The 12,329-nt window shown below is 46.4% G+C and overlaps 1 protein-coding gene across 1 annotated transcript; it reads right to left on the bottom strand.

Annotated features, from left to right (window-relative positions):
• Positions 1–500: 500 nt before the first annotated feature.
• On the bottom strand, positions 501–12,115 carry HAUS1 (HAUS augmin like complex subunit 1). Its single transcript, XM_001520812.6, has 9 exons — positions 12,015–12,115; positions 9,428–9,602; positions 8,433–8,568; positions 7,783–7,917; positions 6,099–6,222; positions 5,570–5,635; positions 2,254–2,325; positions 984–1,031; positions 501–770 (listed from the first exon to the last, which is right to left on the bottom strand). The coding sequence occupies exons 1-9, from the start codon at positions 12,036–12,038 to the stop codon at positions 690–692; spliced, it is 861 nt and encodes a 286-aa protein (XP_001520862.3). The 5' UTR covers positions 12,039–12,115; the 3' UTR covers positions 501–689.
• Positions 12,116–12,329: the final 214 nt, after the last annotated feature.

Consider the following 12,329-nt stretch of genomic DNA (forward strand, 5'->3'; position numbering starts at 1 on the left):
GGATCAACAGAGCCATTTAATGAAATGGGCAGCAGTTTAGGAAGCTTTAGAGTGCTCTAATAATAATAATGTTGGTATTTGTTAAGCGCTTACTATGTGCAGAGCACTGTTCTAAGGGCTGGGGGAGATACAGGGTAATCAGGTTGTCCCACATGAGGCTCAGTCTTCATCCCCATTTTACAGATAAGGTAACTGAGGCACAGAGAAGTGAAGTGACTTGCCCACAGTCACACAGCTGACATGCGGCAGATACAAATACGCAAGCGGTTTCCCACCGCTTCCTTCCCTGCAGGAAACCCGTTAAAAATACAAATACATTCAAACCCAAGACCTCTGACTCCCAAGCCCCTGCTCCTTCCACTGAGCCACGCTGCTTCTCCACAGAGTAGGTGCTCATTTACTCATTGGCAGTAAATGCTACCGATTGACTTGGAAAAGGGTTGATGAATGATCGAATACACAGGCCCCGACCGGAGCAGTCTATCACATCTTTAGAGAAATTTGACAAAGCACCATTTCCCATTTTATTATTTAACACGTGCTTGGGAACAGAAAAATAGGATCTTTCTAGTGAGATATATTTCTATAAATAGTGGAGACAAAATCGTATCTATGAACACGGTGACGGGTGACTGAGGAAAGCCGAGGGGAATGTCATTCAAAATTATACTAGTCCTTTCCGAATTTACTTAGTTGAAACGTCGTTTATTTTGCTCTTGTAAAAGTTCGGTCATGTCGACTTTCATTGTCAGTTCAGCGTCAATGGAGTTCTGTGAAAAAGAATCAATAAAAGAACTATGAAAATAAGGTCTTACTTTAAATAACTGTTTCAATCTGACGCCTTTATAGTTTTATAACCTGAGGGGTTTTTTTTTCAATTTAAGTAAAGCAGTGAAGCCAGTACTAGAGCATCAGATGAAGAAAGTCTGAGAGAGGGCGGGGGGGTGTCTTTTTTTCGGAAGTTTTTCCCCTTATGTACATACCAGTTCTCGCTTTGCTTCTTCAATTTTTACTCGAGCAAGAGATGGGTTCTTTCAAAGAAAAAAGAAAACTGATCAACAACAGTTTCAACTTACGAAACCAGCTCCGAATGTTTGTCCCCTCATTTCTCCCCATCTCCTTCTGTTTCCCATATAATAGTAATGATGACAGTGGTGTTTGTTAAGCACTTACTATGTGCCAGGCACTGTATCCCTGGGGTGGATCCGAGCATAGCGGGTTGGGCACAGTCCCTGTCCTACGCGGGGCTCACAGTCTCGATCCCCGTTTTACAGGTGAGGTAACTGGGGCACAGAGAAGTTTTAAGTGACTTTCTCAAGGTCACAGAGCAGAGAAGTGGCAGAGTCGGGATTTCCTCTACCTCTCCCGCCCCCACATTTCAATCCCGGCTGCCATTCCCCTGGAATGATTCGTTTCCTCCCTTTCTTACGTTCTCTCGCTCTCTGTGACAAAGAAACTGAGCTAGCTTCCAAATTTACTTATGGACCAGAGGAATAGATCCTTCTCCCCTTCCATAATCTCTAAGAACTCCTGAAGCTGTGGTGGGATGGGTTTCTACATCCCCAGGGGAATCCTGGCTGCAACCGTGCTGTCAGCAAGAGACGGAAAAGACTCTGGGCTCATTTTCTGGCTCGTGCTGCCAGAAGAGAAGAGCTGGACTCTTGCCTACTGCCCGTGTTCCACGCAGAGAAAGTGGCTGTTACTACTGCAGCACAGCTATAGGAAACAGGGTGGCCTAGTGGAAAGAACAAGGGCCTGAGAGCCAGAAGACCTGGGTTCGAATCCCAGCTCCGCTACCTGTCTGCTGGGTGACCTTGGGTAAATCGCTTCACTTCTCCGGCCCTCAGTTACCTCATCTTTTAAAATGTAAGACTGTGAGCCCCGTGGGGGACATGGACTGTGTCCAATCTGATTAGCTGGTATCTACATCACCACTTAGTACAGTGACTGGCCCATAGTAAGCCCTTAACAAATGCCATTTTTTTAAAAAAAATTCCCCTGAACCTCTTAGGATAAAGTTCTGTACCTTGGACCCCTACAAAGAAAGAAATGTGGAAACTGTACCGAAACGTTTTTAACACCATGAACTCCTTCCCAGAAAACGTGCTCAAGAACGACCTCTCTTTTAAGCCAATGCATAACCACATATTCCCCAGTACCATGATTTGGAAGTGGAATGAATGCCACAATCCCTACCAGCTAATTCAAATTATCACTTCTGGGCACCAACCATTTAAGTGTCATGACAATTACCGGCATTAAGTCTAAATACGATTCCAATTTCTTCTTCACCGGCACAGTCTGTTTTTTCAGTTCTGATAGTTTCTGGGGAGAGATCGGTATTAGAATTACAAAAGAGTCTCAGGCTGACAAAAGAAATTCACATTTTGAATATTTCTAGTTTCTAAAATAAAATAGTGAACAAAGTACCAGAAATGGAACTTTAAAAGATCACTGTCCATTATCTTTCAAATTGACTATTGCTTATGTGAAGAAGAGTTTGGGGAAGTATTTATAGCACCATCAGAAAACAAAGGAGGAGTTTAGATAAGCTATACAGTCCGTAAAATCGAGAACAGAGTATGATTTGGAGGAAAAGCAAACTTAAGGGAGCGACGAGAATTCAAATTATACGTACAAGAAATGCTACTTCGGCTACCAGCCGACAGTTTGGGAAAAAACATGACAGCAAACGCAAGAACTGAGCGGTTAGTTACTGGACTTTACTGGACTCCATAAAAACACAAGAGAAGCATTACCAGTACTAATCCGAGAATATAATTTTAAACGTCTGTGATAAAAATGGGAAACCACGATCACCTGTCAATCAAATGCTGAGCGTTTGGGATAAGAGGACAGAAGGTAAACATTCCCCGCCCTTAAGAAATCAATCGATGGTATTTACTGAGCGCTTGCTGTGTGCTGAGTGTTTAGGAAAATACAACCGAGTTCACACCGAGTAGGGGAGTCGGGCGGTAAAATAAATTACAGAGAGTGGAAGAGGCAGAGTGTAAGTCTCGCTATGAGTGGGGTGAGTAACAAAGTCCTTGAGAGGTACTTACCCAAGTGGATCGATGACAGAGAGGGAGGATTAATAGGGTGGAAAAAAAGGCATTATTCAGGGAAGGCTTCCTGGAGGAGATATGATAATAGTAAGGCTTTAAAGGTGGAGGGAATGGTGGACATCCCAGGCCAGAGGGAGGATGTGAGCAAAGGGAAAACAGCAAGTGAGGCGAGATCTACGGTACGTAGGGTGGAGTGAAGTGCGTGGGCTCGTTTGCAGTGGGAGATGAGCGAGGCTCAATAGCAGGGGGACGGCTGATGTGCCTTGCCTTAGATTCAGCAATGAGGAGTTTCACTTTGCTGCCAAGACAGATAAGTAACTTTTGGAGTGGGGTGATATGCACAGGCTGTTTTGTAGAAAAAATGATCTGGGCAGCAGAATCAAGGATGAACTGGAGTGGGGAGAAACTGGAGGCAGGAAAGTCGGGGAGAAGACCGATGCAGTATTTGAGGTGGGAAAGGGAAAATGCCTGGTTCAGCGTGGCTTGAGGGCATGAGCAGGAGTCTAGAGTGACAAACTGAAAATGAGGGAAGAGATGAGTCAAGGACGATGCCAAGGTTGTGAACATGTGAAACGGGGAGGATGGTGGTGCTTCCTACAGGGATGACAAAAGTGGAGAGTGGAGATGTCCTGAAGGCAGGAGGAAATGTGGGAACGCAGAGAAGCAAAGAGGCCAGGGCTGGAGATGTAGATTTGGGAATTATCTGCAGAGAGGTGGGATGTGAAGTCATGGGAGTGAATGAGTTCTCCAAAGGAGTGGGTATGGATGGAAAACAGAAGGGGGCCCAGAACTGAGCCTGAAGGGACTTCCAAAGTTAGGAGGTGGGAAGTAGAGGAGGAGTCAGCAAGAGACTGAGAATGAGCGGTAGGAGAGATGGGAGGAGAACCGGGAGAGGACAGTGTCAGAGAGACCAGGGTTAGATAGTTTTTCCAGGAGAAGGGGGGGGTCCACAGTGCTGAAGGCAGCTGAGAATTGGAGGATTAGGATGGAATTAGAGCTAATACTATAATTAGTGAGAACAGGAACTGGTAGGCATATATTAGAATAAAAAAGCTGAATAACTGAATGCACGAATATATAAATAGATGAAACATATATAAGCGGTCAGCATAATCAGTCATACTAAGCATGTGGGAGAATATAACAGAGTTGGTAGACACTCCCCCTGCCCACCTTGAGTTTATAGTCTGGGGGCGTTGGGAGGGGAAAGACATTAATATCAATAAATTATGGATGTGGAATAAAAGAAATAAATGCTACAACTCAGCGTTGCCCATTAATTGAGGAAATCTTCCTGGAGGAGGTGGGATTTGAGTATGTCTTTGAAGGTGGGGAGAGCTGTGGTCTGCCAGATTTCATTAGGGAGGGAGGTCCAGGCTCAGGAAACAACATGAGTCAGAGGCTGGGCAATTGGTAGCCAGGTTCAGTCAGGACGTGAGCTAGGTAAGGGAGAGGTGACGAGGACGAAGCTGGATGATGGCCAGTGAAGAGGGCCATTACGCAAGCTGAAGAAAGCTGTTCGAAGGCCTCGAAGCCAGCGGTAAGCAGTTTCCGCTCGATGCCGAGGGGCGTGGGGAGCCATTGGAAGTGAGAAACGGCTGGGATGAGTTAATAAACCATAGGCTTGAGAGGCAGGAGAACTGGGTGCTGATCTCAGCATTACCTGTCTGTTGTGTGACCTCAGGCAAGTCACTTAACTTCTCTGGGCCTTTGCTTTCCTTAGGTACAAAATGAGCCTAAAATCCCTGCTGTTCTCCCATCGTAGGCTGTAAGCCCCATTTGGGACGGGGACGGTGTCCGAGCCGATTTCCCTGTATCTAACCCACTGTTTAGCGTAATGCTGAGCAGGCAGACATAACACAATTACTATTTGAATTTCAGGAACGGAGAGACGTGTGTCAAACAGTTTCACAAGGCGAACTATAAAACAGTTTGGAGAACAGACTGAAGGCAGCGGAGATTAGAGGCAGGCAGACCCTTGAAAAGAATAATCCCGAGGCCAACTGCAAAACGACAGGATTTTGGCCCCAGGTCTGTGAAACGCTTTGGGAGGAAGACAGCAAAAGAATATATCAAGGGTAGAAACGAATCTGTGAAAGAGAGGTGCATGTTAAATTTCTTCAGTCCTGCCAGAACAAGCGTTTTCAATCTGTGCTTAAACTGGAATAGGATTGGGGAATATTCTTCCGACAAACCAAGCTGGTTCAGCCGTGGAGGGCCACGGTAACAAAGCAACTGCCTGTGCCCGGGTGGGCAAGGGGATGGGATCGTAAGACCGAGGAGCGTTTCGGGTCGGATTTCAATCAGTGACAAAGTTATATATAATATAGAGAATAAGCAATAACAAGTTAGACTGCATACTGAGGTTCAAACACACTGTAATTACAAAAAGAGTTTTAAAGCTGCCTGAAAGGAAGCGAGGTTATTCTGGAAATCTTAAAGGGCTTTGGCACGCTTTCTCTTTTTGTCGCAGTTTTCCGGAAATAAAAACAAGAAGCACCCACCTCTGAAAGGGCCACTATTGCCTGATGAGACAACGAGGCATCCATCCCTCTAGCTGAGAGTTGCTCCTAAAAACAAACACACACCTTTCCCATCAGTATAGTTTTCGAGATTCTACCACTGTCGAGAGCGCGTGATATAACTAGTTACAATTTCAAGTTCATTAATCATCCCCTGCCAGTGACGAAAGACTCGAGGAAATTAGGAAGAGCAGACTCAAATAAAAGAAATTGGGAGAAAAAGGTAGGGGGTGACAGGTTGGAAACCACACCGCGATATCTGCTGGTTTCGGTGGAAGCTAAAACTCCCTGATGTGCACCAAGCCCAGTCATTATCTAATTTTACACCTTGAGCTGAGTTCTTTAAAAAATCTAAAATATTAAACACCATCTTTATTACATTAATAATCTACATTTTTAACTATAAGGATTTTAAAATTCTTCCCTACAGGTTAGCCTGAAAGTCCAGAGGAAATGAAATTGTGAACAAATAACGAGGAGTAAAATGGTTACACTCAGTCCTCACACAAACCTCTGCAACCTTGATTCTGCACCTAAAATCTTCAGATTTGGCTTTAAGAAATTCCATGTTCCGCATGTGACTGTGAGCTTTGGTTCTCTCCACGGATAAGTGCTGCTCTGTTTTTCTGAGGTCCCTTTAAGAGAAGCAAAGGTTTGTTTCCTTCAAAAAAAACCTCCTCTTAATTTTTTTAAGTAACGTAGAAGATAAGCTGAATTGTAAAAAAAACCTCCACCATTCATAACAACAAAATTGGAAGGAAACTTGAAAGAACTTGGTGACTTGCTGAGTTCTACTATAGGCTACATGTTCTTAGGACACCCATTTCTGTTTCAATCAATCAGTTATCGAGCGCTTACTGTGTGCAGAGCACTGTACCAAGCGCTTGGGAGAGTACAATATGACAATCTAACAGACACATCCCCCGCCCACGACAAGCTTATAAGACTAGAGGGGAAAACAGACAATATGAATAAATAAATTACAGATATGTACTTACGGGCTGTGGGCTTGGGAGGAGAGATGAATAAAAGAGAGCGAGTCAAGGCAACGAAGAAGGGCGGAAGGGAGTGGAAGAAAAGGAAAAGAGGGCTTAATCGGAGAAGGTCTCTTGGGCAAAATGTGTCTTCGATAAGGCTTTGAAGCGGGGGAGAGTCACTGTCTGTCGGATAGGAAGAGGGAAGGGGGTTCCAGGCCAGAGGCAGGACGTGGGCGACAGGTCGGCGACGAGATAGACGAGATCGTGGTACAGTGAGAAGGTTGGCATTAGAGGAGCAAAGTGTGCGGGCTGAGTTGCAGTAGAAGTGACGAGGTGAGGCAGTAGGGGGCAAGGAGATTGCCCGCTTTAAAGCCGATCATAAGGAGTTTCCGTTTGATCCAAAGGTGGATGGGCAACCACTGGAGGTTCTTGAGGAGTGGGGAAACACGGACTGAATGTTTTGGTAGAAAACCGATCGGGGCAGCAAGAGTGAAGTAGGGACTGGAGTGGGGAGAGGCAGGAGGCTGGGAGGTCAGGAAGGAGGCTGATAGAGTAATCAAGTCAGGATAAATGCTTGGATTAATGTGGTAGTTTGGATGGGGAGGAAAGGAAGGATTTTAGCGATGTTGTGGCAGTTGAATTGACAGGATTCAGTGATAGCCTGAATATGTGGATTGAATGAGAGAGAGGAGTCAAGGATAATGACAAGGTTGTGGGCTTGGGAGACAGGAGAGACGGTGGTGCCGTCTACAGTGATGGAAAAATCACGGGAAGGACAGGGTTTTGGTGGAAAGATAAGGAGCTCTGTTTTGGACATGGTGAGTTTGAGGTGATGGCAGAATATCCAAGTAGAGATGTCTTGAAGGCAGGAGGAAATACGAGACTGCAGAGAGGGAGATAGATCAGGGCCGTTCTTCATAAATCAAGTAACATGCATCATCAGGATAGAAATGTTTTAACGTAACCAACTCATCTGGGGACTCCAAATTTGGGAATTCCCATTGCACCATTGAACATATTTCCTGAAACCATTTTGGAGTCCATCTCAAGGTTTATGCCTCCCATTCATCCATGTGTGTTAAAAGCTATTTTACCTATTACTCTAGACTGTGAGCTCGTTGTGGGCAAGGAATGTGTCTCCCAAGTGCTTAGCACAGCGCTTTGCTTAGAGTAAGCGCTCAATTAATACAACTGAATGAATGAATGAATACTACTTACTCTTGCAGACGCTTTTCCAGTACTAGAGTTGCAGTTAGCTTTTTTCTAAGATGGGTCAATTCGGTTTCCATTTCCTCATTTTTCGATTCAGTCTGAAGAAGATCTGAAGTCAAGTCATTCACTGCGGGGATGAAACTAAAAAAACAAAATCCATCTTTGGTATTTACTGAGCAAAATTCCTGTGTGTGCAGAGCGCTGTACTAAGGGCGTGGGAGAGTTGGCAGACACATTCCCTGCCCGTAACAGGCTTACGGTCTGGAGAAGGAGACAGACATCAAGCTAAAACAGATTATAATTTAAAAATATGTACAAAAGGGCTGTGGAGTTGAGGGTGGGCCGAATTTCTAATGCGAAAAGGTTAAAGATACAAATGCAGAAGGGAGAAGGAACTGGGGAAAAGGAGGCTTAATCAGCAGAGAAAGCCTCTTGGCCTCCGATCACACAAGTGGAGAGTCAAAGCCCTGCAGAAGACTATGATCCAACAGTCATTTTTAACCTTCCTATAAAAACCTTTCATGGTTTTCTCTCTTTTTAGTATGACACACGCTTTTCTTTAACCTCTAGTTTTGTTTATTCTAAACAGCACTGCATTTGGTAAATAAGGTCAGGAGACTCTACTGGTCAGAATAAAAGACTGGTGCAAAAATTACCTTGCTAGTGAAGTGTCCTTAGTTTCCAGGACTACTGCACTGTCAACCAAAGCCTTCAGATAGTTACTCCCCATACTGGAGAGAGTGGTGAAGGAAAGACTGATACTTTCCATGAGAAGATCTTGGAGATAAACGCCTGAAAGACATAAGAAATCTTTGATGAACACGTGAAGTATTTCTACTAAGGAATCCAAGAGGATTCCAGGTTAAAGTTTGTGCCCACTGCTCTAGCCGCTCAATTTAATTGTTACAACCTTTACGGTGGAAGGGGGGAATTAAAAGGAGAAGGCTAGGGCATTAAAAAAAAGGGAAATATCCAAGAGCCCCTGCAAAAGGATGGATAAAATAAACATGAAATACTTTTCAATAACATGGAAAGTCAAAAGGCATGCAGTCAGGGGAGAAATGATTAAACTAAGGCAGGAGTTGAGTAATTGAGCCCGGTGCTGGGTAGGGATTGTCTCTATCTGTTGCCAAATTGTACTTTCCAAGCGCTTAGTACAGTGCTCTGCACACAGTAAGAGCTCAATAAATACGATTGATTGACTCAATGAACGAATAAAGTATAAAGGAACCATCTAATTCAAAAGGCCAGGAACATAAAAGGAATAGAGAAATACCAATTGATTGTATTCACTGAGTGTACTCAAAGCTTGGGAGAGAAGACCTTAAGTTCATTGTAGGCAGGGAAACAAGTCTATCAACTCCGTGTATTCTCCCAGGCGCTCAGAACAGTGCTTTGCACAAAGTAAACACTCAATAAATAGACCGACTGGTTGATTACAAAGTCAGCAGAGGTGTTGCTGGGCCACAATGAGCTTATCTTAAAGAGAGCTGACTTCCTCTGTCACCTTGCACCTCATATGTGAGAGAAAAGGAAAGAAAAAGGTCCCATTCTGTCCACCTCCCTTAAATCTGCCACTTTTTTTTTTATTTAGCATTTTTACTCATTTTGCCCCCAGAGGAGTTTATCAAATTCAAAGCCTTAACCGCACCTTGGGACTCATATTCAGCTGCTTTCTGCTTCAAATCTTCAATTACCAAGGAGACGTCCCTGTCTCGGGCTTGGTTGCATTCTGCTAGGTAGCACAAGATTTCCGTGGTCCGTGGATTCACCTCATACTGTGGAATGGGCTGATCACCAAATACCTTCTTCAACCACGAGGCAATCTCAATAGCCAGAGTGGGGGAGAGCATGAAAAAGAAACAATTTCACTCAGGGATAAAGGTGATGGGGGGAGAGTCAGTCAGTCGTATTCATTGAGCACTTAAAGTGTGGAGACCACTGTACTGAGTGCTTGGGAGAGTACACGCTCCCCCACTGCAAAACCTTATCAAAGGCCCATCTCCTCCAAGAAGCCTTTTGTTCCGTTGTCTGTCTTCCCCCTTCTAGACTGTAAGCCCGATTTGTACATTCCAAGCACTTAGTACAGTGCTCTGCACACAGTAAGCGCTCAATAAATACTACTGAATGAACTGTGAGCCCGCTGTTGGGCAGAGATTAATAATGATGGCATTGGTTAAGCGCTATGTGCAAAGCACTTGTCTAGTACCAAGCTATTGGACAGTATAATTCAGCAACAAATAGAGGCAATCCCTACCCAACAATGGGCTCACAGTCTAGATCTGTACTCTCCCAAACCTTTAGAACAGTGCTCTGCACACAGTGAGCACTCAATAAATACCCCTGGGTGATTGATTGAGTTCCGGGTAGGGGGAACAGCAAGGGTTGGGAGTCCAGAGCAATGACCGAGGGGTAGTGGGAAATGAGCTCGGATACAAGCAGCGTGGCTCAGTGGAAAGAGCCCGGGCTTTGGAGTCAGTGGTCATGGGTTCGAATCCCGACTCTTCCACTTGTCAGCTGTGTGACTGTGGGCAAGACAATTTCTCGGTGCCTCAGTTACCTCCTCTGTAAAATGGGGATTAACTGTGAGCCTCACGTGGGACAACCTGATTACCTTGTATTCATTCATTCATTCATTCAAAAGTATTTATTGAGTGCTTACTATGTGCAGAGCACTGTACTAAGCGCTTGGAATGTACAAATCGGCAACAGTCCCTGCCCTTTGACGGGCTCACAGTCTAATCCGGGGAGACAGACAGACAAGAAGAATGGCAATAAATAGTCAAGGGGAAGAACATCTCATTAAAACAATAGCAAATAAATAGAATCAGGGTGATGTACAGCTCATTAAACAAAATAAATAGGGTGATGAAGATATATACAGTTGAGCGGACGAGTACAGTGTTGAGGGGAGGGGACGGGAGAGGGGGAGGAGCAGAGGGAAAGGGGGGAGAAGAGGGCTTAGCTGCGGAGAGGTGAAGGGGAGGGGTAGAGGGAGCAGAGGGAAAAGGGAAGCTCAGTCTTGTAATAATAATAATAATGTTGGTATTTGTTAAGCGCTTACTATGTGCAGAGCACTGTTCTAAGCGCTGGGGTAGACACAGGGGAATCAGGTTGTCCCACGTGGGGCTCACAGTCTTAATCCCCATTTTACAGATGAGGGAATTGAGGCACAGAGAAGTTAAGTGACTTGCCCACAGTCACACAGCTGACAAGTGGCAGAGCTGGGATTCGAACTCATGAGCCCTGACTCCAAAGCCCGTGCTCTTTCCACTGCGCCACGCTGCTTCTCTACCTGATGACCTGATGACCCTGTATCTCCCCCAGCGCTCAGAACAGTGCTCTGCACATAGTAAGCGCTTAACAAATACCAACATTATTATTATTACAAGGTGATCAGGTTGTCCCCCGTGGGGCTCCCAGTCTTCATCCTCATTTTCCAGATGAGGTCACTGAGGCCCAGAGAAGTGAAGCGACTTGTCCAAAGTCACCCAGCTGACAAGTGGCGGAGCCGGGATAAGAACCCATAGACCTCTGACTCCCAAGCCAAGTCTGCTCCGTGACTGTGGGCAAGTCACTTCACTTCTCTGGGCCTCAGTCTCCTCATCTGTAAAATGGGGATAAATAATAATGTTGGTATTTGTTAAGCGCTTACTATGGGCCGAGCACTGTTCTAAGTGCTGGGGTAGATACAGGGTCATCAGGTTGTCCCACGTGAGGCTCACAGTTAATCCCCATTTTCCAGATGAGGTCACTGAGGCCCAGAGAAGTGAAGCGACTTGCCCAAAGTCACCCAGCTGACAAGTGGCGGAGCCGGGATGAGAACCCACGACCTCTGACTCCCAAGCCAAATCTGCTCCGTGACTGTGGGCAAGTCTGGGCCTCAGCCCCCTCATCTGTAAAATGGGGATAAAGACCGTGAGCCTCACGTGGGACCCCCTCATTCCCCTGTATCTCCCCCAGCACGTAGTAGGCGCTTAACAAATACCAACATTATTAGGAAGCGCTTAGCACACAGGAGGCGCTCAATCGATGCGATGGAATGAATGAATGAGTAGCACCGGTTGATTGACAGGTCGGGCGGGGCCTGCGCCCCCCCCCCCCGCCTCCCGGGCGGAAGAGGGACAGTCCTGAGGACCCCAGCCGGCCTGGGCAGGCAAAGGGGAAGGGGGAAAGCTGGAGGGACGGTCCCGCATGGGGCTGGAGCCCCCGTCCCTCCCACCCCCCCACCTCCCCACCTTGGCGCTCTTCTGCTCCTCCATGCCGGCAGCCGCATCTCCCGCTTCTTCTTCCACCCGCCCACGTGACCAACGCGCCCGGCCCTCCCTCGGAGGGGGCGGTGCCGTGACGTCATCGCCCCCGCAACCCGCATGCGCCCCCGCGGGGCGAGGCCGGCGGGGCGGGGCTTCGGCGCCCCTGGCCCCCGGGGCATTCTGGGAACTGTAGTTCGTGCCCGGCCGCCATGGCGCCAGGGGCATGCTGGGAGTGCTCGTTCGGCGGCCCTTGATCTCGCGGGAGCTCGGCGCCGGGGCGGTCGTTTAGTAATCATCATT

The sequence above is a fragment of the Ornithorhynchus anatinus genome, chromosome 3 (genome assembly GCF_004115215.2).
Source record: "Ornithorhynchus anatinus isolate Pmale09 chromosome 3, mOrnAna1.pri.v4, whole genome shotgun sequence".
Taxonomy (NCBI): Eukaryota; Metazoa; Chordata; class Mammalia; order Monotremata; family Ornithorhynchidae; genus Ornithorhynchus; species Ornithorhynchus anatinus.

Coding starts and splice junctions, on each gene's coding strand:
- HAUS1 (XM_001520812.6), bottom strand. CDS start 12,038: ATGGAGGAGCAGAAGAGCGCCAAG. Junction 7,918..8,432: donor AAGGACACTTCACTAGCAAG/GTAATTTTTGCA, acceptor TTGTTTTTTTAG/TTTCATCCCCGCAGTGAATG. Junction 1,032..2,253: donor CGTATTTAGACTTAATGCCG/GTAATTGTCATG, acceptor TTTCTTTGAAAG/AACCCATCTCTTGCTCGAGT.